Source organism: Syngnathus acus, chromosome 6 (assembly GCF_901709675.1).
Source record: "Syngnathus acus chromosome 6, fSynAcu1.2, whole genome shotgun sequence".
Classification (NCBI taxonomy): Eukaryota; Metazoa; Chordata; class Actinopteri; order Syngnathiformes; family Syngnathidae; genus Syngnathus; species Syngnathus acus.
In genome coordinates this window covers 15,795,889-15,818,388 of record NC_051092.1, presented here as the reverse complement: position 1 = coordinate 15,818,388, position 22,500 = coordinate 15,795,889, and the positions used below count along the sequence as shown (strand labels likewise).

Genomic DNA, 22,500 nt, shown 5'->3' with positions numbered 1-22,500 from the left:
ACCAGCGCAGTCCTTCAGCGCTCGACCCGGGATGTTGTCCGGGCCCGCCGCCTTACGGATGTCGATAGCGGCAAGCGTCCTCCTCACGCTGTCGGCGGAGAGGCACAGGGGCAGCTCGTGGGAAGGGGGAGTGGCCTTCAGCGGGCAAGTGCTGTTCTGAGCGTCGAAGCGAGCAAAGAAGCGGTTGAGGTCATTGAGCAGACGGACGTCGCCATCACAGCTCTGCGGCGCGGGCTTGTAGTCCGTGATGGTCTGAATGCCCTGCCAAAGGCGCCGTGCGTCCCTGCTGTCCTTGAAGTGGGCGGTAATTTTGCCCGAGAACGCCCTCTTCGCTTCTTTGATGCCCCGGGACAGGTCGGCCCTCGCAGTCCTCAAGCCAGCCTCATCCCCCGCCCGGAAGGCTTTGTCCCTGGCCCTCAGCAGCCTGAAGACAGCCCCTGTCAGCCATGGCTTCCGGTTTGCCCGAGTGACGACGGATACTGAGTGTGTCACATCCTCAATGCACTTCCCGATGTAGGAGGAAACAGAGTCAGTATACTCTTCAATGTCCGCCCGACCGTCGCAAGTGGCCGCCCTCCTAAACACGTCCCAGTCGGTAGAGCCAAAGCAGTCACGAAGCGCATCAGAGGCACCCTCAGGCCACACCCGCACCCGCTTGCGAACTGGTCTGGATGTTCTCACCTTTTGTCTGTATGCGGGCAAAAGCATAACAGTGAGATGGTCAGAAAGCCCAAGATGGGGGAGGGGGGCGGCTTTGAAAGCTCCTTTATGCGAAGAGTAGACCAGGTCCAGGAAGCTGTCGCCACGCGTAGGAAAATCAACATGCTGGTGAAGCCTCGGAAAAACAGACTTCAGATTAGCATGATTAAAATCCCCAGCGAAGATGGTGAAACCGTCCGGGTGCGCTGTCTGTTGGTCACTGACAGCCCGGTACAGTTCACTAAGAGCCGCGACCCTGTCGCCTCCGATGTTGGAAGGCGGGATGTAAACCGCGACCAGCAGAATCGCGGTAAATTCCCTCGGCAGGTAAAAAGGACGGCACTTAATGATCACAAACTCCGCCAGTGGCGAGCAGTGCCTGCATACCACCACAGAGTCCTGGCACCACTCGTCACGGATGTAGACGCATATTCCACCTCCACGAGATTTCCCCCCTCGTACAATGGTCCGGTCCGCCCGATAGCACGCTAGCCGCTCCAGACGTACAGCCGAGTCCGGAATGTTGACGGTCAACCAAGTCTCAGTGAACACGAGCACACAGCAGTCACGCACCGTCCGGTTTGTAGATCTCAGCAAGCGAATGTAATCCATTTTGTTGTCCAGCGATCGAACATTCGCCAGAAGAATGGAAGGCACGGCCGGGCGAGCCGGGTTGGCCGCCAGCCTGGCCCGGACGCCCCCACGCTTGCCCCTCTTCAGCCTCCTCGCACACCGCTTTCGACGCTTCCCAACCGGGGGAGGAATAGCAGACGAGTCCGGCGACGCTTCAGGACGTAGCAGTCCGAGCGCCTTTAATGTCCCCGCATCAAAGTCCAGAACTCGACAAAAGTCGCTTTCGCCGATGTCGAGCAGAACCTTCCTGCCGTACTTGTAGCATGACTCAGTACGACGAGACGAACGCACAAAACTGCCGGTCAAACACTCATTTGACGAACAAAACACCGTTCGAGCGGGACAGAGAGAGGTCGCTGCGTATGCACGCGCCGCCATCTTTTTTTCTAGTCACCCAAACTATGAAAAAAACGCGACTTAAAAAACGCGACTTAAAAAATGCGGTATATTTTCCTTATGTAGTATGCAATACCTGCATCTCACTGGTGTTCTTAAGGAATGCAGCATACTTCAAACTCACTTTCCTTTTACTACTCGCCACTCTCTGATTCTTTTACAACCGACATTATATTCTTTAGAAGCTGCATTAATAGAAGTTGCATCGGCAGCAGCTACAATTGCTAGCTTCTCTTTAACGGTATATGTCAGGGGTGGGCAAACCTTTTGACTTGCGGGCCGAATTGGGTTCTAAATTTTGACCGGGGGGCCGAACCAGGAGCAGATGGATGTAGTGTTTGTGTGAAGTAATATAAATGACATGTAAAGGTCATTGCATAAAAGGTTTTTACTTTTAGTAGATACTAAAGCATGGATATTAAAAAAAAGCTTTTTGAAAACAAATGCATTTATTAACAGCATTAAAAAAATATTTCACCAAAAAACTACTATCAGTGATTCTTATTAAATACGACACTGTTATGATGAATAACATTTTCCATCACTTCAGCGCCTGCAGGTCTGATATATGAAATATGTTTATCTAATGAGGCGAAATCACATCCAACGGCAAACATTCTGACCAAATACATCATCTTGAAGAATCAGTGAAAGAATACATCTAAATAAAGTAATAAAGAAATCAATAGTATTGTTGGTTTCCCTTTTTGGCTAGTGCATCATAGTCTGGAGTAAAATTTGTTGTGGTAATTTTTAGGATAGAGCCGAGGTGTCGGTCCGTTAACCTAGATCTGTGACGGGCTTTGTTGACGTTCATGTGGCTGAACGTCTTCTCACACACGTAGGTCGAGCCAAATTGTCCACTCTTTTTTAACATTCGGCACTCACTGCCCACCTTTCTTTTCTTCGGGCCACTCATTTTAATGGAAGGATTCCAGGGGAAGGTTTGTGGGTGGCATTAGCGTAAAACTGTATCTGAAAACTCAGCGCGCGAATTACGAGAATATTGACGTCACAGCCTACACTCGAAATTCGGCACTGACTACTGAGTACGCACGCACACGCACTTGTGAGTGTGCACCGAGCTTTCTGACACGGCTCCCGGGAGTAAATGCGCGGGCGGGCGCTTCCCCATCTACTGGGGAAACATAGTAATTGCAGGGAAAATGACCCAAAAAAAATTAATAATACAATTTATTCAGGTTTGGCGGGCCGGATTAAACGGCCCCGTGGGCCGGATGTGGCCCGCGGGCCGTAGTTTGCCCACCTCTGGTATATGTTCTATATTTTGGCATTTTTTCAGTCGATCATTCAAATACGTCTGAAATCAAATATTTCCAGGAAAGATTCACTGTCAAATCAGTCATATTTAAACTTGCGCAATGACGTCGGCATGCAGTCGCGGAGGAAAACGTAAGTTTTGGGGGGAATTTTTAGCAGCATGGCCGATAATTAGCGGTATCAATGTTTTTTATTTATGTCATCGCTAACTCACACTGGGTGATTATTAGAATATGGGCGATAATTAGAATAAATACGGTATATTGTACTACTGTATCATAATAAATGGTTCACAAGCCATCTGTTGACCCCCTCTGTACTTGAGTACTGTTTGATATAATTATACATATTTTTTTTCAACCTCAGATCAGGCAGCAGGAGGAAGTGGAGAAGAAGGCAGAGGTTGCTATGGAGATGTCAGACCTGGTGGTCTACTGTCAGCCACGCAGCAAGGACAAGGACCGTTTTGGTAAATGCATGCAGTCATAAAAAGCACATAGAAAAACAAATGATTAAGAAACGAATTTACTCCAGGCTCTTGTGTAAAATATGCTTCAGTAGCGCCAGTATCATGGTTTTTTAACACTAATGTTCAGTCTTTACTAATTTAATTATTTTAATTTGCTTTTGGGTTATACCACAGCACTAAGGTAGAATGGTTTTTACACATCAGCATCAGAATGAGAATCAGCGGGGGGCCTGAACCGGTTCCTAGCCAACTGCAGGGCACACACAGACGAAGAACCATACTCACTCACACCTATGAGCAATTTGGAGTGGCCTACAGTGCACGTTTGTGGAATGTAAGAGCACAGAGAGAACATGCAAACGCCACACAGCAAGGGCGGAGCCGTAATCAGGGATGAGAATTTTCCGCGGATTTCCGTGTATTTTTCGGGCCAGCTGGCTGGGCAACGTTAGCCCCTCGGCGACTCGCAAGCATTTGCCCGCCCGACGGCATCTTTTGGCACATCTTAAAGAAAAATTCTTTAAGCTGTGAGTACGGAAATCGGCTTGCCTCTGTAAACCTAACTCACTGCCAGCAGTGATGCGAAACAGCCGCCTTATTTTCGGCAGCATTTTGGAGCTACTTTTGTTACATCATTTCCACTTGTTAACTTAACTTACGCGGAGAACTAACGTAATTTTTGGACTATAAACCGAACTGGACTATAAGCCGCACCAGGTAAAATTCGGGGATATTTGTGTTTTTTTCTTATATAAGCCGCACAGGGCTATAAACCGCACATGCGCACGAGTTATTTACAAAGAAAGACAGTACACAGAAAGCTTTTTTAAAGTTTTAATAACATACTTTAACATGTCTTTCTAAACGCTGCCTGTGACGCAGCAGTAGTACCGCAGCAACATGGAAGTGTGCACGCGAGTTATTTACAAAGAAAGACGGGACACAGAAAGCCTTTTTAAAGTTTTAATAACATACCTTAACATTTCTTTCCAAACACTGCCTGTGACGTGGCAGTAACACAGCAGCAACACGGTAGCACAGCACTAACAGGGCTGGTTAAAAAAAAAAAACTTTAAAAGTAAATAAAGAGCCAGTGAAAGAGCCGTCTTCATCTTCCTCCTGTGCACTGAAACCATCGAAGTCTTCCTCCTCAGTGTCCGATTGGAGTAGCGTTAGATATCCTTTGCCACACACTTTCTCAGTCTCTCTTTCATCGTTGCTTTTATGCATTTCTTCTAGCATTTTCCATGATGAGGGTCTGTTCATAATAATTTTATTCATGCACGAAGCACTAAGTTACATTAAACTAGCGAGCTACACGTATAGCGCCAGAGTAGACGTGACTGTGAAATAAAGAAAGAAAAAGGTGACACCACACGATGTCATCAATAATGGGCCAAATCGACTGCATTTAACTTAAAAGCGGTATAATATGCATTTCTTTTGTCCCCCATAATGACGGTTTGTGTATAAAAGCTTCCTTACAGTCATGCCCGTCTTGATCTCGTTCTGTCTCTTCTTTGTGTGAATTACCAGCTCAGTGGCCTAGTGGTAGAGTGTCCGCCCTGAGACTGGAAGGTTGTGGGTTCAAACCCCGGCCGGGTCATACCAAAGACTATAAAAATGGGACCCGTTGCCTCCCTGCTTGGCACTCAGCATTAAGGGTTGGAATTGGGGAGTTAGATCACCAAATGATTCCCGAATCCTATATAAGCCGCACCGGACTATAAACCGCAGGGTTCAAAATTTGAGAAAAAAGTTGCGGCTTATAGTCTGAAATTTACGGTGTTTTTACACCGCTACAATGTGAATTTGCGATTGGGTTTTCATCACTTGTAGACGAGTTATTTAGTTAGATAGATCTAGGGCTTACTCAGCAAAAATGTTCGCCAGCATGGTAAAAGTTTTGGAGAAAAAAGACGAGGATTGTGCCAGGGCAATAGACAAGCCGAACGAGATCAAGATCTACTACAGATGGGGATGGCTCGAGAGCAGCATAATCGTTCAACTTGGAACACAGTCCATAACCACGTGCCTGACGAAACATATACGTAAAGTCGATGTCCCGGGGAAGGTTTTGTGTATTCTCTGTCAAGATATGATCAGCTATGGAGGTTGCGGCGCTAGGAACATTAAGGAGCACATCGAAACAAAAAAACACAAAGGTACGTTTTTACTTTTACAAGCATGTGGGTTTAGAAAGTAACATGATGTTACATGTAAGCTAATGTTACGCTATTGTCATGATATTGTTAAAGAAAAAAATCTTCAATTTTATGTATATATATATATACCGTATTTTTCGGACTATAAGTCGCGTTTTTTCATAGTTTGGGTGGGGGGGCGACTTATACTGATGGTTGTTTACATAAAGGACAAAGATTCGATCACGGGATGACGAAGATGACGAAGGGCCCCACGTACTACCGGCATCATTAGCGGCTTTGTTTGTGACACGAAGGACGAAGAGATTGAAGGATTTAATGATTTGGAGTGACACCGAAGGTTTGAAAAATTATTATGGCTTTTACGCACGCCCTGTCCTACTCTACGGAGCTCTCTTTCACCTCCGTGGATGGAAGTCGGGGGCCGGCGCTCGGCCCGGTGGCTGGCCGGGGACGATGGATGGGGCTCAGACATGGGTTTTACGCACGCCCGGTCCTATTCTATGGAGCTCTCTTCCACCTCCGTGGCTGGAATGCCACCTCCGGGGATGGAAGTCCACGCCGCCACATGCCTGGAAGTCAACGCCGGTGCTTGGGGCCGTGTGGCGGTGAACTATTTATGTTATAGTTATTTGATATATTTTATTTCGTGTAGCAACTTGTATATGCTTTTATCGTTACAGTTCAGGAGTTGTTGGCTCGTTGAACTCTTGTTTTGTTAAATAAAGAGCCGTTTACCAAACCCACGTCTTTCCTTGTACTTTGTTAACACTACAATATAATTATATACTAGATCTGTGGAATAACGACGAGGCTGACGTCAGGGCGCACGCGCGACGTTGTTGACAAAGGACGACGAATTTGATCTATGGATTTAATGATTTGGAGTGACACAGATGGTTTGATAATATTGCTTATATACCGTTTTTTCCCATGTATAATGCGCAAAATTTAACTAATTTATTGTCCTAAAATCTGGGGTGCGCATTATACATGGGTACAAATTTTTTCTTTTTTTTTTTTTTGACACGTCAGCTATATAAAGAGCGAGAGTTCAGTTCTCTACCTAAATGCGTATTACAGGTAATATTTTATTTCACAACACTTTGCCTTGTTCCTTTCTTCTCTGCTGTTCACTTCAAACACGCTCCATACGAACACAATGCTCTCGTATCAGACGCTTGCTCGATCACCTGCTCGTTTGCTGTCACAATGTACTCTACACAAATCCGAAACATTTGTTGCGGCTCCGAGTCACGACGAGGGGCAAGTTTTGGTTTCCAAGGGTGTTTTTATTCCTCTTCAACTTCTCTCCCATACAGAGCCGCCTTTTTCGCATGTCCGCACGTCACTTTCCTCTCTTTTCATTTTAACCTAACTGATCGCGGTGGTGCCTTTATGGGCAGTCGGCGAAATCAACGCCAACAAAAAAAATACATCCAGCCTAGTTAAGAAATCACCAGAAAGATCACCATGACAATTGTGAATAATAAATAAATAATTATTATATATATTATATATAATATATATATATATAATATTATATATTATTATTATAATAATAAATAATTGTGATAAATACCTGGAACATCACTCAAATATTGGTGATCCCGTTGAGAGTCTCACATATTTCCCCAAGCATGCGCAGTGATACTGACCGGCAGAATAACATCTGGTTGTTCCCAAAGATGATCTTTTTTCTGAAATAATTTTACGTTTACGGACTTCAGTAACTCGGCCGGGTCATACCAAAGACTATAAAAATGGGACCCATTGCCTCCCTGCTTGGCACTCAGCATTAAGGGTTGGAATTGCGGGGTTAGATCACCAAATGATTCCCCAGCGCGACGCCGCTGCTGCTCACTGCTCCCCTCTCCCCCAGGGGATGGATCAAAATCACACGGGGATGGGTCAAATGCAGAGGACAAATTTCACCACACCCAGATGCGTGTGTGACGATCATTGGGACTTTAAAAAAAAAAGTCACAATTAGGGTGCGTATTATACATGGGTACAGGCTTTTTTCCAGCATCAACATGCCATTTTTAGGGTGCGTATTATACATGGGGGCGCATTATACATGGAAAAAAACTGTAAAAGTTATTTGATATATAATTTATATATCGTTATATGGGCCTGTGGAATATTTTGAAGTGCAAGCGCCGTCAGCGGCGCGCACCCGGATTGTTGACATAAAGGACGATCGATGGATTTAATGATTTGGAGTGACACAAATGGTTTGATAATATTATTGCTCATATAATAGTTATTTGATATATAATTTATATATTGATATATGGGCCTGTGGAATATTTTAAAGTGCAACCACCGTCAGCGGCGCGCACTCGGCCGGCATTGTTGACGTAAAGGACGATTGATGGATTAAATGAATTAGAGTGACACAGATGGTTTTATAAACGTGTTATTTATGTAATAGTTATTTGAATAACTCTGAATGTTACGTCAGGCCCGTTCTCAGCTCTTCGTTCGTGTTTATGTCACATTAGCATACCCTATCGTTTAGCCCAGACATGGGCAAACTACGGCCCGCGGGCCACATCCGGCCCACGGGGCCGTTTAATCCGGCCCGCCAAACCTGAATAAATTGTATTATTAATTTTTTTTGGGTCATTTTCCCTGCAATTACTATTTTTCCCCAGTAGATGGGGAAGCGCCCGCCCGCGCATTTACTCCCGGGAGCCGTGTCAGAAAGCTCGGTGCACACTCACAAGTGCGTGTGCGTACTCAGTAGTAGGTAGTAATTTCATCTATCAGCGCCGAATTTCGAGTGTAGGCTGTTACGTCAATATTCTCGTAATTCGCGCGCTGAGTTTTCAGATACAGTTTTACGCTAATGCCACCCACAAACCTTACCCTGGAATCCTTCCATTAAAATGAGTGGCCCGAAGAAAAGAAAGGTGGACACTGAGTGCCGAATGTTAAAAAAGAGTGGACAATTTGGCTCGACCTACGTGTGTGAGAAGACGTTCAGCCGCATGAACGTCAACAAAGCCTGTCACAGATCTAGGTTAACGGACCGACACCTCGGCTCTATCCTAAGAATTACCACAACAAATTTTACTCCAGACTATGATGCACTAGCAAAAAAGGGAAACCAACAATACTATTGATTTCTTTATTACTTTATTTAGATGTATTCTTTCACTGATTCTTCAAGATGATGTATATGGTCAGAATGTTTGCCGTTGGATGTGATTTCGCCTCATTAGATAAACATATTTCATAAATCTGACCTGCAGGCGCTGAAGTGATGGAAAATGTTATTCATCATAACAGTGTCGTATTTAATAAGAATCACTGATAGTAGTTTTTTGGTGAAATATTTTTTTAATGCTGTTAATAAATGCATTTGTTTTCAAAAAGCTTTTTTTAATATCCATGCTTTAGTATCTACTAAAAGTAAAAACCTTTTATGCAATGACCTTTACATGTTATTTATATTACTTCACACAAACACTACATCCATCTGCTCCTGGTTCGGCCCCCCAGTCAAAATTTAGAACCCAATTCGGCCCGCAAGTCAAAAAGTTTGCCCACCCCTGGTTTAGCCAGTTGTTGCTCGTTCATGTCCGTTCTTGGTGTTGGATTTTGTCGAATAAATTAACCCCAAAATGCGACATACTCCGGAGCGACTTATATGTTTTTTTTCACGTTATTGTGCATTTCATGGCTAATGCGACCTATATTCCAGAGCGACTTTTAGTCCGAAAAATACGGTGTGTGTGTGTGTATGTATATATAATATATATATAATCATCGCCCCCCCCCAGACCCCTGGCTACTTTTCTGTGTTTTTTCACATTTGCGATTCTCTGCACTGCTAACCGGTTGACCACCTGGATCAATACACCTGTGCAAAGTTTAAATGAGCGTTAACTGATATTCTTTCCCCTGAGAACAGCAAGCATAAGCCCACAGGGTTTTGACACCAATTAAAAAGTTATTGGGGAACCTTAGCCTGGTTCTTTTATCTTTAATGCTGCTATGCTAATAGTAACCATCAGACGATTCCTTCTTCTCAGTTGAACTATTTAATGCAGCGGTCACCAACCTTTCTTAAACCGAGATCTACTTCCTGGGTACTGATTAAGGCAAAGGGCTACCAGTTTGACACACACTTCTGAAATAGCCAATTTGCTCAATTTGGCTTTCACTATGAGTTATTATTGTCATTTCCAGTTCACATGTAAGTGTGATTTTAACAAGAATAGCAAAAATACAGTCAAACCTTGTTTTTTGACCACAATCCGTTCCAGAAGTCGAATTCGGTCGAATTCCGAATCTATTTTTCCCATTACAAATAATGGAAAAAAAATGAATCCGTTTCAAGACAAAAAAACCCCGCCTTTCTTAAGCATATTTTCATTTGCGCATATTTGTCCGATCGCGCAACTGCAGCGCACCGCCGAACGCGCAACCGTAGCGCGTCGCCCACCGCACAACTGCACTGCGCTGGTCGCATTATTGTGACAGAGCCTTCGCTGAAATTTAGAAAATATTTTTAAAGTCCTGATGTGCTTTCCAAAATTTAAGTGGACCTAAGTGCGCAGGGAGCTTAATTTTGTCCCATCGCGCAACTGCAGCGCACCGCCGAACGCGCAACAGTAGCGCGTCGCCGACCGCGCAACTGCACCGCGCTGGTCTCATTATTGTGACAGAGCCGTCGCTAAAATTTAGAAAATGTTTTTAAAGTCCTGATGTAAGTGGACCTCAGTGCGCAGGGAGCTTAATTTGGTCTGATCGGGCAACCGCAGCGCGCCAGGCGCTTACTGTCGCATTGCTTTAAGAGCGTCTTTGTGTTTTAGGATGGCTTTACTGCTCCCACTTGCTTTCTTTGGAGGCTTGATTAGGGGTTAATACAATCCTCAAAGTAACGAGAATACAATAACAACGAAGTCAGTCGGCATCCGGGCCGCGCGGTCGGGTTTTCTCGGGTCCTCCCGGCTCATCTCGCGAGGTTTGACCTCCGAATTTTGTTCGACAACCGAAGCAAAAAAATCTCGAATTTTTTGTTTGAATTCCGATTTGTTCGAGAACCAGGACGTTCGAAAACAGAGATTTGACTGTAGAATAAATAGATGCAGCTCACTGACAAGTGCCGCTATTTGAGCTAATTTTAGAACAGTCCTGTGGGCGACTCATGCGGTCCTCACGGGCGACCTGGTGCACGCAGGCACCGTGTTGGTGACCCCTGATTTAATGGATGCCAGAAAGATCAAGACACGTTCGTGGAGCCTTTTCTGCGAGGTTGTGGAAGAAGTTCCAACCCCCACCTCCAGTATTCCTACTCTTATATTCTTGGCCCACCACTTTGCCTAGCCCATGTGACAATGTGTAGTTCGACAGCCGTAACTGAAATCAACTAAGCATACCAAGGGTATCATAGATCAACTGGTCCCAAAACGTATGCGGGTATCTCTACTTAGGCCCACTTTAACTTATGAAAACATCACAAAACACTCAGCCTTCCCATGGCCGATTTAAAAAAGCAAGAAATGAGCAGCCAATGTGCAGTTTATGAGCCGTTTCTGTCACATCTGTCTGTTTTCTTTGCAAACACAAAGAGGCTTTTTTAAGCTCAATTATTCATATGTTGTTGTATTATACTAAAATCTGTAAGGGTTCATTTGAATTACATGGTGCTTCGGTTCAGAAGTCGAAAATTGGTCCGTAAGTAGATGAAAAAAAAATCACGAGGCTCCGGTTCGTATCTCGAAAAGTTTGTAATTATAGGCATTTGTAAGTAGAGGTACCACTGTATTTATGTCCATATCTGTTTCATGGTTTCTTTTTCAAAATAATAGCTGAACCACACTTCAAATGTGTTTATTGTTTATTTTTCTATTTTCCTTTCATCAAGAGAGGTACCAACAATTTGTCCATGTGCACAGCTCACAAAAAACACAGCTTCTTAAAATGTATTCTTTTATGACTCTCATGTATCGTGCGAACCTCACAAGCTTCCCTTTCTCTGTTTTTGCAGACTGCTACACCTGCAAAGAGGTCCGTTCTTTCGTAGAGAATAAGACACCAGGAAAGAGCCTTTCCATGGACTTTCTGCAGTACAATCACAAAGCTCTGAGTCGAATTTACCCAAAAGGCCAGCGTGTGGAGTCTTCCAACTATGACCCTTACCCACTATGGACAGTTGGCTGTCACATGGTGGCTCTTAACTTTCAGACGGCAGGTACTAATTATCTGGGTTGAGCTACAAATGCGATCATTTTAGAGTTGTGTTTAAAGACCTTTTCAGAACCAAGATATACTGACATGTCAGATATAAAGCAATAATCAACCACACCTTACAGGAACCTCTGAGGATACATTTTTTTAATAATTTTCATCATGGTGCTAGTCAGTCCTGGGCCTGGGACACTCTCCACAGGCTTTCCCATTGTGTTCTATTTTGATCCAGGCTTTTGAGCATCCTTGCGTTTTATGGATCTTGTCGCTTCGTGCTTGACAACTGTTCTGTTGTTTGGCTCTTGTCCCAGTCTCCTGTCACACCTTGCATCTGCACTGGTGTGCAACCAACATCCAGAACCTTCAGCTGTAGAAACAAGAAGGCTCCACTGATGGGATTGGCCTGGTGATTGCTGGGTCCCTAGCAAATAACCCCTCAGTCTTAGGCCCCTATCCCACTGAGTGGTGAACAATTGTGTTTTCAAAGGCAGCAAATGTTACACTCATGTCAGAGTTTGTTGGGGTTCGTACAAGGTCGCAAATATTCCCAAAACATTCGCCAGACGTGCAACAATTTTTGTGATTTTCTTGTCGCAAATTTTACACATATTCGAAATTCATCGGAATGACAAAAAAAGTATAAGCGAATGTTTAGCAAATATCTGCCGACTGTTTGGCGAACCTTTACAACCTGAAACAAACCCTGAGAAACCTTGTTGAGAATGCAACATTTGCTTGCAATTGCTCGCCGCTCATTAGAATCCCTGACTTTGCATTTCTTCTTAATAACAGAGACCTGGGCGTACACCAGTAACTCTGCTTTCCTCTCCAAGTTTTTACCACGTGACTGTAATTACAATTCCCCAAACATATTGGGCAGAGGAGACTGTTTTTTAAAAATGTGAAACGTAAGCAGCTGTTTCTACTAGTTAATTTAAATAGCTTTTGTCAGGAACGAGGCAAGGCAACCAAGTGCAACTGTCACGGATGGAATGGAGCCAGGGCGACCAAATCCAGCTTGGAACAGGGTTTATTGAGGAAGAAGGGAGTTGGAGGGGAGGACGAAGGGGAACCGACAGAGACACAGGTGGGATAGAGACTCACATCCAGCAGACAGACAGACAGAAGTCCATTGGACACCGAAACAGATTCTGACCGCGAGCCACCAGACAAGACCGGGGGGAAACATACGAGCAGGACAGGTACACTAGGCGTGGACACGGACGGGAAGCAACAGAAACAGACAGAGACTAGACAGGACAGAAAGACGAGCGCCTAAAACGGCGAGAGACGAGAACAATCCGACAGGGTAGTGAGAGGCAGACAGGATTTAAATACAAGACAGGTAACGAGAGGCAGGTGACTGTAATTGATGTGTGAGTAGACACAGGAGGGGAGGGACGAGTACTCAGAGACGCAGACAGAAACCATGACAAAATATAGAGAGACACAAGGAAATTACCGGGAACGAGTCGTGACAGCAATACGAACAATAATTTATTTGATAAGGGGAAAAGGGGAAGTGGGAGAATGTAACGAGCAACAGATCAGTTCGAATCGCAGTCAACAGTGCGAGCCAATGGACCGTGGTTGTGAATCGTTAAAACATCACAAAACAGGCAAACGTTTGAGCAGGGTCCTGGGCACTCAGTCCGGGCAGATGGTGCGCCTAACTAAAACAAACGGTTGTATTGTATCGCTATCAGCCAATCACACTCATGGATGATCAGAATTGATATCGCCAGTGTTAAATCCTGATCGTAACATGCAAAATGTGCATTTTCGTAATAACTTTTTGGCGAATTTTATGATTTCTTTTGTAGCGTTTCCATTCAGGTTTATTTTCCACAATTCTTGAAATTTCTAATTAAAATAGGTAGAGGGAATTCCTGTGACCACCTCAGGTGGCACTGCATTAAAAATTGCCATCACAGTGTTAATGATGTTACGTTGGCTCAGTAAACATTGTTAACATGGTTCATCCCTACATACACAAATGCAAATTAAAACCATCCATCCATCTTCTTCCGCTTATCCGGGGTCGGGTCGCGGGGGCAGCAGCTGTAGGAAGGACTCCCAGACTTCCCTCTCCCCAGCCACTTCATCCAGCTCATCCCGGGGGATCCCAAGACGTTCCCAGGCCAGCTGAGAGACGTAGTCTCTCCAGCGCGTCCTGGGTCATCCACGGGGTCTCCTACCGGTGGAACATGCCCGGAACACCTCCCCAGGGAGGTGTCCAGGAGGCATCCTGATGAGATGCCCGAGCCACCTCATCTGGCTCCTCTCAACGTGGAGGAGCAGCGACTCTACTCCGAGTCTCTCCCGGATGACCGAGCTTCTCACCCTATCTCTAATGGAGAGCCTGTACATCCTGCGGAGGAAACTCATTTCGGCCGCTTGTATCCGGGACCTCGTTCTTTCTGTCATGACCCATAGCTCGTGACCATAGGTGAGGGTGGGAGCGTAAATCGACCGGTAAATTAAGAGCTTTGCCTTTTAGCTCAGCTCTCTCTTTACCACGACAAACCGATACAGAGTCCGCATTACTGCCGACGCTGCACCGATCCGCCTGTCTATCTCGCGCTCGATCCTCCCCTCACTCGTGAACAAGACCCAAAGATACTTGAACTCCTCCACTTGGGGCAGGATCTCATCCCCGATCTGGCGAAGGCATTCCACCCTTTTCTGACCGAGGACCATGGACTGGAGTTGCTGACCCTCATCCCGACCACTTCACACTCGGCTGCGAACCACTCCAGTGGGAGCTGGAGATCACGGCTTGAAGAAGCCAACAGCACCACGTCGTCTGCAAAAAGCAGAGACGCGATGCTGAAGTCCCCAAACCGGACACCCTCAACGCCTCGGCTGCGCCTAGAAATTCTGTCCATAAACATGAACAGAATCGGTGACAAAGGGCAGCCTTGGCGGAGTCCAACCCTCACTGGGAACGAATCCGACTTACTGCCGGAAATGCGGACCAAACTCTGGCATCGGTGATACAGGGACCGAACCACCCTTATCAGTTGGCTCGGCACCCCGTACTCCCGAAGCACCCTCCACAGAACCTCCTGAGGGACACGGTTCGAACACCTTCTCCAAGTCCACAAAACAAGTGTGGACTGGTTGGGCGAACTCCCATGCCCCCTTGAGGATCCTGCCGAGGGTGTAGAGCTGGTCCACTGTTCCACGGCCAGGACGAAAGCCACACTGCTCCTCCTGTATCCGAGGTTCGACCTCCCGACGGACCCTCCTCTCCAGCACCCCTGAATAGACCTTACCAGGGAGGCTGAGTGTGATTCACCTGTAATTGGAACACACCCTCCGGTCCCCCTTCTTAAAGAGGGGAACCACCACCCCAGTCTGCCAATCCAGAGGCACTGTCCCCGATGTCCACGCAATGTTGTAGAGGCGTGTCAGCCAGGACAGCCCCACAACATCCAGAGCCTTTAAGAACTCCGGGTGGATGTCATCCACCCCCGGGGCCTTGAGGAGTTTTTTAACTACTCAGTGACTTCGACCCCAGAGATTGGAGAGTCCGCCTCAGAGTCTCCAGGCCCTGCTTCCACAATGCAAGGCGTGTCGGTGGAATTGAGGAGGTCTTCGAAGTATTCTCCCCACCGACTCACGATGTCCCGAGTCGAGGTCAGCAGCACGCCATCTCCACTGTACACAGTGTTGACAGTGCACTGCTTCCCCCTCCTGAGACGCCGGATGGTGGACCAGAATTTCCTCGAAGCCGTCCGGAAGTCATTCTCCATGGCCTCGCCAAACTCCTCCCACGCCCGGGTTTTTGCCTCAGCAACCCCCGAAGCCGCGTTCCGCTTGGCCATCCGGGAGCTGTCAACTGCCTCCGGAGTCGCGTAGGCCAAAACGGCCCGATAGGACTCCTTCTTCAGCTTGACGGCATCGCTTACCGCCAGTGTCCACCAGCGGGTTCGGGGATTGCCGCCATGACAGGCACCAACGACCTTACGGCCACCGCTCCGGTCGGCTGCCTCAACAATGGAGGCGGGGAACATGGTCCACTCGGACTCAATGTCCCCCGCCTCCCTCGGGACGTGGGAAAAGCTCTGCCGGAGGTGGGAGTTGAAGCTCTTCCTGACAGGGGATTCTGCCAGACGTTCCCTGCAGACCCTCACAGAGCGTTTGGGTCTGCCAGGTCGGACCGGCATCTTCCCCTACCATCAGAGCCAACCCACCACCAGGTGGTGATCAGTTGACAGCTCCGCCCCTCTCTTCACCCGAGTGTCCAGAACATGCGGCCGCAAATCCGATGACACGACTACAAAATCGATCATCAAACTGCGGCCTAGGGTGTTCTGGTGCCAAGTGCACACATGGACACCCTTATGCTTGAACATGGTGTTCATTATTGACAATCGAGCACAGAATTCCAATAATAGAACACCGCTCGGGTTCAGATCGGGGGTGCCGTTCCTCCCAATCACGCCCTTCCAGGTCTCACTGTTATTGCCCACGTGAGCATTGAAGCCACCCAGTAGAACAACGGAGTCCCCAGAAGGAGCGCTCTCCAGCACCTCCTCCAGGGACTCCAAGAAGGGCGGGTACTCTGAGCTGCCGTTTGGTGCATAGACACAAACAACAGTCAGGACCCGTCCCCCCACCCGAAGGCGGAGGGAGGCTACCCTCTTGTTCACCGGGGTGAACCCCAATGTGCAGGCGCCCAGCCGGGGGGCAATAAGTATACCCACACCTGCTTGACGCCTCTCACCGTGGGCAACTCCAAAGTGGAAGAGAGTCCAGCCCCTCTCGAGAGGGCTTGTACCAGAATCCAAACTGTGTGTGAAGGCAAGTCCGACTACTTTTCTGCCTCGCACACCAGCTAGGGCTCCTTTCCAGCCAGAGAGGTGACATTCCATGTCCCAAGAGCCAGCTTCTGCAGCCGGGGATCGGACTGCCAAGGTCCCTGCCTTTGGCCGCCGCCCAGCTCACAATGCACCCGACCCCTTTGGCCCCTCCCACAGGTGGTGAGCCCATGGAAAGGGCGACCCACGTTTCCTTTTCTGCCTGTGCCCGTCCGGGCCCCATGGGCGAAGGCCCGGCCACCAGACGCTCGCCTTCGAGCCCCACCTCCAGGCTTGGCCAAATTAAAACCCTACGATGCAAAGCAAAAGCCATTGCCTTTTTCAACTACAACCAGAAGTCCCGGCGTCTTTAGGCCTAACCCAGATATGGGCAAACAACGGCCCGCGGGGCCATTTAATCCGCTCGCCAACCCTAAATAAATTGTATTATTAAACATGTTTTTTGGTCATTTTCCCTGCAATGACTGCGTTTCCCCAGTTGATGGGGAACCGCCGCCCGCGCATTTACTACCGGAGGCCGTGTCAGAAAGCTCGGTGCACACTCTCAAGTGCGTGTAGGTACTCAGTAGTACGGACAGGCCGCTCTCCGTGCTCTATTTCTATCAGTGCCGAATTTAGAGTGTGGGCTGTGACATCAGCATTCTCGTAATTTGCGCGCTGAGCTTTCAGATACAGTTTTACGCTGAAGCCACCCACAAACCTTCCCCTGGAATCCTTCCATTAAAATGAGTGGCCCAAGGAAAAGAAAGATGGACACTGAGTGCCGAGTGTTTAAAACAGAGTGGACAATTTGGCTCGATCTATGCGACGTGACGTTCAGCCACATGAACAGCAACATCAACCCATCACAGATCTAGGTTAACGGACCAACACCTTGGCTCTATCCTAAGAATTGCCACAACAATTTTTAATCCAGACTATGATGCACTAGCAAAAAAAGGGAGACCAACAACACTGTTCCCACTGAAAATGAAGGGGAGTTTCTCAAGTTTGTTGTAAAAAAAAATGCATTTTGAATATAATTTGTACAAATAGCAGGGATTGAAACTAGCGACCATTCTCATTTTCAAACAATGCAGGATGCTCAAGGACATTGATGCACCACCTGTTTGCGACTAATCTTAACTTTCAAAGTTCTTGAGGCCAACTTTAAGAAAGTGTTTCCCGTTTCCTCACCTCTGTCACCAGGTGTTTGAGTTAAAGCTCTGCTCTGATTTTCAGATATTCGTCACACTATTGCCATTTTGATTTCTTTATTACTTTATTTAGATGTATTCTTTCAGTGATTCTTCAAGATGATGTATTTGGAGCAAGACAAAATATGTTAGTATAGTCTCCGGAGCAAGACAAAATATGCTTAAGCCTATGCGATAATGTGTGCACTGACAGTTTTGTCAGGGAACACCCCGATTTCATGGTGTCTCCACTCAGAGTGTGTTCATTTCATGATGGTGAGCAAGTGACACAATTAAGTCTATCGGAGGATCTGTGCAGCAAGAAAAAAATGGTCAGCAGTGTGCCTTGTCTGACTTAAACACATGCTTAATACGTAAAGTCACCTGAAAATGGAAATAAATTACTCTATCATTGAATAAATATTCTATGATCGTGTGTTCCCCCAGATAAATACATGCAGCTGAACCATGCCCTCTTCAGCTTGAACGGACACGCTGGTTACGTTCTACAGCCAGAGCTCATGCGCTCTGATAGTTATGACCCTCACCAAGAGAAGAAAGTCGTCAAGTACAGCATTGCTATTAGGGTAGGTTGGATCACACGTACTGTAAATACATGCACTCAACTAAATAATAATTTATTTCTATCCATCCATCAAGCCACATACCGTATTTTATATATACGTCGCATTAGCCATAAAATGCACAATAACGTGAAAAAAAACATATAAGTCGCTCTGGAGTATAAGTCGCATTTTAGGGGAAATGTATTCGACAAAATCCAACACCAAGAAAAGACATGAACGAGCAACAACAGGCTAAACGATAGGTATACTAACGTGACATAAACACAAACGAAGAGCTGAGAACGGGCCTGACGTAACATTCAGAGTTATTCAAATAACTATTACTTAAATAACACGTTTATAAAACGATCTGTGTCACTCCAATTCATTAAATCCATCGATCGTCCTTTATGTCAACAATGGGTGCGCGCCGCTGACGGCGCTTGCACTTCAAAATATTCCACAGGCCCATATAACGATATATAAATTATATATCAAATAACTATTATATAAGCAATAATATTATCAAACCATCTGTGTCACTCCAAATCATTAAATCCATCGATCAAATTCCTCGTCCTTTGTCAACAACGCCGCGCGTGCGCCGCTGACGTCAGCCTCGTCGTTATTCCACAGATCTAGTATATAACTAACTATATTGTAGCGTTAACAAAGTACCAGGAAAGACGTGGGTTTGGTAAACGGCTCTTTATTTAACAAAACAGAAGTTCAACGAGCCAACAACTACTGAACTGTAACGATAAAAACATATACAAGTTGCTACACGAAATAAAATATATCAAATAACTATAACATAAATAGTTCACCGCCACACCGCCCCAGGCACCGGCGTCGACTTCCAGGCGTTGACTTCCAGCCACGGAGGTGGCACTTCCAGCCACGGAGGTGGAAGAGAGCTCCATAGAATAGGACCGGGCGTGCGTAAAACCCATGTCTGAGCCCCATCCATCGTCCCCGGCCAGCCACCGGGCCGAGCGCCGGCCCCCGACTTCCATCCACGGAGGTGAAAGAGAGCTCCGTAGAGTAGGACAGGGTGTGCGTAAAAGCCATAATAATTTTTCAAACCTTCTGTGTCACTCCAAATCATTAAATCCTTCAAACTCTTCGTCCTCCGTGTCACTTACAAACAAAGCCGCTCATGATGCCGGTCGTACGTGGGGCCCTTCGTCATCTTCGTCATCCCGTAATCGAATCTTTGTCCTTTATGTAAACAACCGCCGCGCCGCTGACGTCATTTGAAATTCAAATTACAGTAATCCCTTGCTACATCGCGGTTTCACTTTTTTTTTTTGTATTTTGAAAATTTGTGAAAAAATTCACATATAAGTCGCTCCTCAGAAAAGTCGTCCCCCCACCCAAACTATGAAAAAAAACGCGACTTATAGTCCGAAACATTCGGTACTCTGGTGTGAGTACCGTATTTTCCGCCCTAAAAGGCGCACCTAAAAACCTAAACTTTTCTCAAAAGCCGACAGTGCGCCTTATAGGCCAGTGCGCCTTATATATGGATCAACTGATGAATTTGTTGATCCATACTGGTTGTACACAGTGCTCTGCCAAAATGTTTCAGTACGTTTTAGTACGACTAGTAAATTACAAGGTCGCATCGCTTCCCAGCATTACGGCAACTGTAGTCAGGGGGCGTCACCGAATAGCTGTTGTACCCGCGAGGCTATTTCATTTCAAAATAGGCTGCTCTGTTAATGTTTCGAGTAAATTTACGGATTGATATGGAAGGGAAACATAGGTAAGTAGTACCAATGCGTTAGATCGAACTTTAGTCAGTTCCGATCATTTTATAGGAGATCGTTTGAGAAACGCGATTGTTTACACTTTGCTGAGGCTCATGGGAGATTGCGAGCTGAGGCTCGTGAGACTTTGCGGATGGCTAATGCTATTGCGATAGCTGCTATACGTACCAGGCTATTTCATGTCAAAATAGGCTGCTCTGTTAATGTTTCGAGTAAATCTACGGATCGATATGGAAGGGAAACATAGGTAAGTAGTACCAATGCGTTAGATCGAACTTTAGTCAGTTCCGATCATTTTATAGGAGATCGTTTGAGAAACGCGATTGTTTACACTTCGCTGAGGCTCATGGGAGATTGCGAGCTGAGGCTCGTGAGACTTTGCGGATGGCTAATGCTATTGCGATAGCTGCTATACGTACCAGGCTATTTCATGTCAAAATAGGCTGCTCTGTTAATGTTTCGAGTAAATCTACGGATCGATATGGAAGGGAAACATAGGTAAGTAGTACCAATGCGTTAGATCGAACTTTAGTCAGTTCCGATCATTTTATAGGAGATCGTTTGAGAAACGCGATTGTTTACACTTTGCTGAGGCTCATGGGAGATTGCGAGCTGAGGCTCGTGAGACTTTGCAGATGGCTAATGCTATTGCGATAGCTGCTATACGTACCAGGCTATTTCATGTCAAAATAGGCTGCTCTGTTAATGTTTCGAGTAAATCTACGGATCGATATGGAAGGGAAACATAGGTAAGTAGTACCAATGCGTTAGATCGAACTTTAGTCAGTTCCGATCATTTTATAGGAGATCGTTTGAGAAACGCGATTGTTTACACTTTGCTGAGGCTCATGGGAGATTGCGAGCTGAGGCTCGTGAGACTTTGCGGATGGCTAATGCTATTGCGATAGCTGCTATACGTACCAGGCTATTTCATGTCAAAATAGGCTGCTCTGTTAATGTTTCGAGTAAATCTACGGATCGATATGGAAGGGAAACATAGGTAAGTAGTACCAATGCGTTAGATCGAACTTTAGTCAGTTCTGATCATTTTATAGGAGATCGTTTGAGAAACGCGATTGTTTACAGAGGGCTCGTTGGTTATTGGCTAGTGGATGCATACCGCAACCCTAGTCAACCTCAGTTTGATGCAGTATAGCTTCTATTTTATGCGCCTTATAATCCGGTGCGCCTTATATATGGACAAAGTTTTAAAATGGGCCGTTCATTGAAGGTGCGCCTTATAACCCGGTGCGCCTTTTAGGGCGGAAAATACGGTAAGCTGATATCAGCAGTGATGCCCAAACTTTGCTGTCATTCTATTTTTATTTTTTATTATCCTCATTATTGTGTAATGAGCATTTATTATGCTCATTATGCTCATTATAGTCCCTCGAGGGAAAATTCAACTCACAATCCGTATATATGATGTACTGTATATCATGTTGCACTATAGACACTTAACCATATCACACAAATGCAAGGGGAGATTCAGAATGAAAGAGCTGTGCAAAAAGTGCTGCACCACTTGGTAATGGGGACGATGGCTTACTCAAAGGTACTTGAATGGTAGCCAGCAAGAAATCTCTCTAACGACCGGTCTCCATTTTAATATTATTGTACACAGTAGGACATGAACCCATGCCCTGTGACAAAGCTCAAGGTCTGACAGACTAAGGTACTGACACCTAGCTCTCATCATGTCTCATTCGTGAGACGTAGTTCCTCCAGTAATGCTTTTTTTTCATCAGACATACTCAGAAAAACTCACACACCTGACTAAACTCACACTGGGCCATTAAAACCATGTCGGTCTTTTACATCGGGCTTGGTCGCTCCTCCCATTTTTGTCCCCCAATGGAGTGCTGCTACAATACTCTTTAACCATTTGGGCTTCAGCTTGTTTAGGTGTGCCATCAGGTTTTTGTACTACAACGTGGTGGTTGTCCTCAGACGAGCTTCCATAGTAGAAGCTATACATTGCGCATTAGTAATGACTGTGGGGCGCAGCTCCTCACGGCATCCCCAATCCAACCCTTAATGCTGAGTGTCAAGCAGGGAGGCATCGGGTTCCATTTTTTTATAGTCTTTTTGGTATGACTCGGCCGGGGATCGAACCCACGACCTCCCAGTCTCAGGGCGGACACTCATACCACAAGGCCACTGAGCTGGTAGTTATCATTAATAACTGGAAAGAGCAGTGCTTTCATAATCATTTGACACAGCCAAGTGGATTTTAAAAGTCTACATCTCATAAAATGTCAAGTTTGGAATTTAGCTCCTCACGAAGGCTTATTGAAAAAGGGAACCAAATGGA

The 22,500-nt window shown here is 46.0% G+C and overlaps 1 protein-coding gene across 4 annotated transcripts in view; it reads left to right on the top strand.

Moving 5' to 3' along the window:
* Positions 1-22,500, top strand: part of LOC119123981 (1-phosphatidylinositol 4,5-bisphosphate phosphodiesterase gamma-2-like) — a 168,650-nt gene that overhangs the window by 126,692 nt on the left and 19,458 nt on the right. For 3 of the 4 annotated variants that reach the window (XM_037253489.1, XM_037253488.1, XM_037253490.1), the window contains 3 exons: positions 3,376-3,478; positions 11,648-11,851; positions 18,296-18,435. In XM_037253489.1, coding sequence (XP_037109384.1) covers positions 3,376-3,478; positions 11,648-11,851; positions 18,296-18,435 — 447 coding nt within the window. The remainder of the gene's footprint in view (positions 1-3,375; positions 3,479-11,647; positions 11,852-18,295; positions 18,436-22,500) is intronic. The other variant, XR_005098154.1, reaches the window with a different exon arrangement.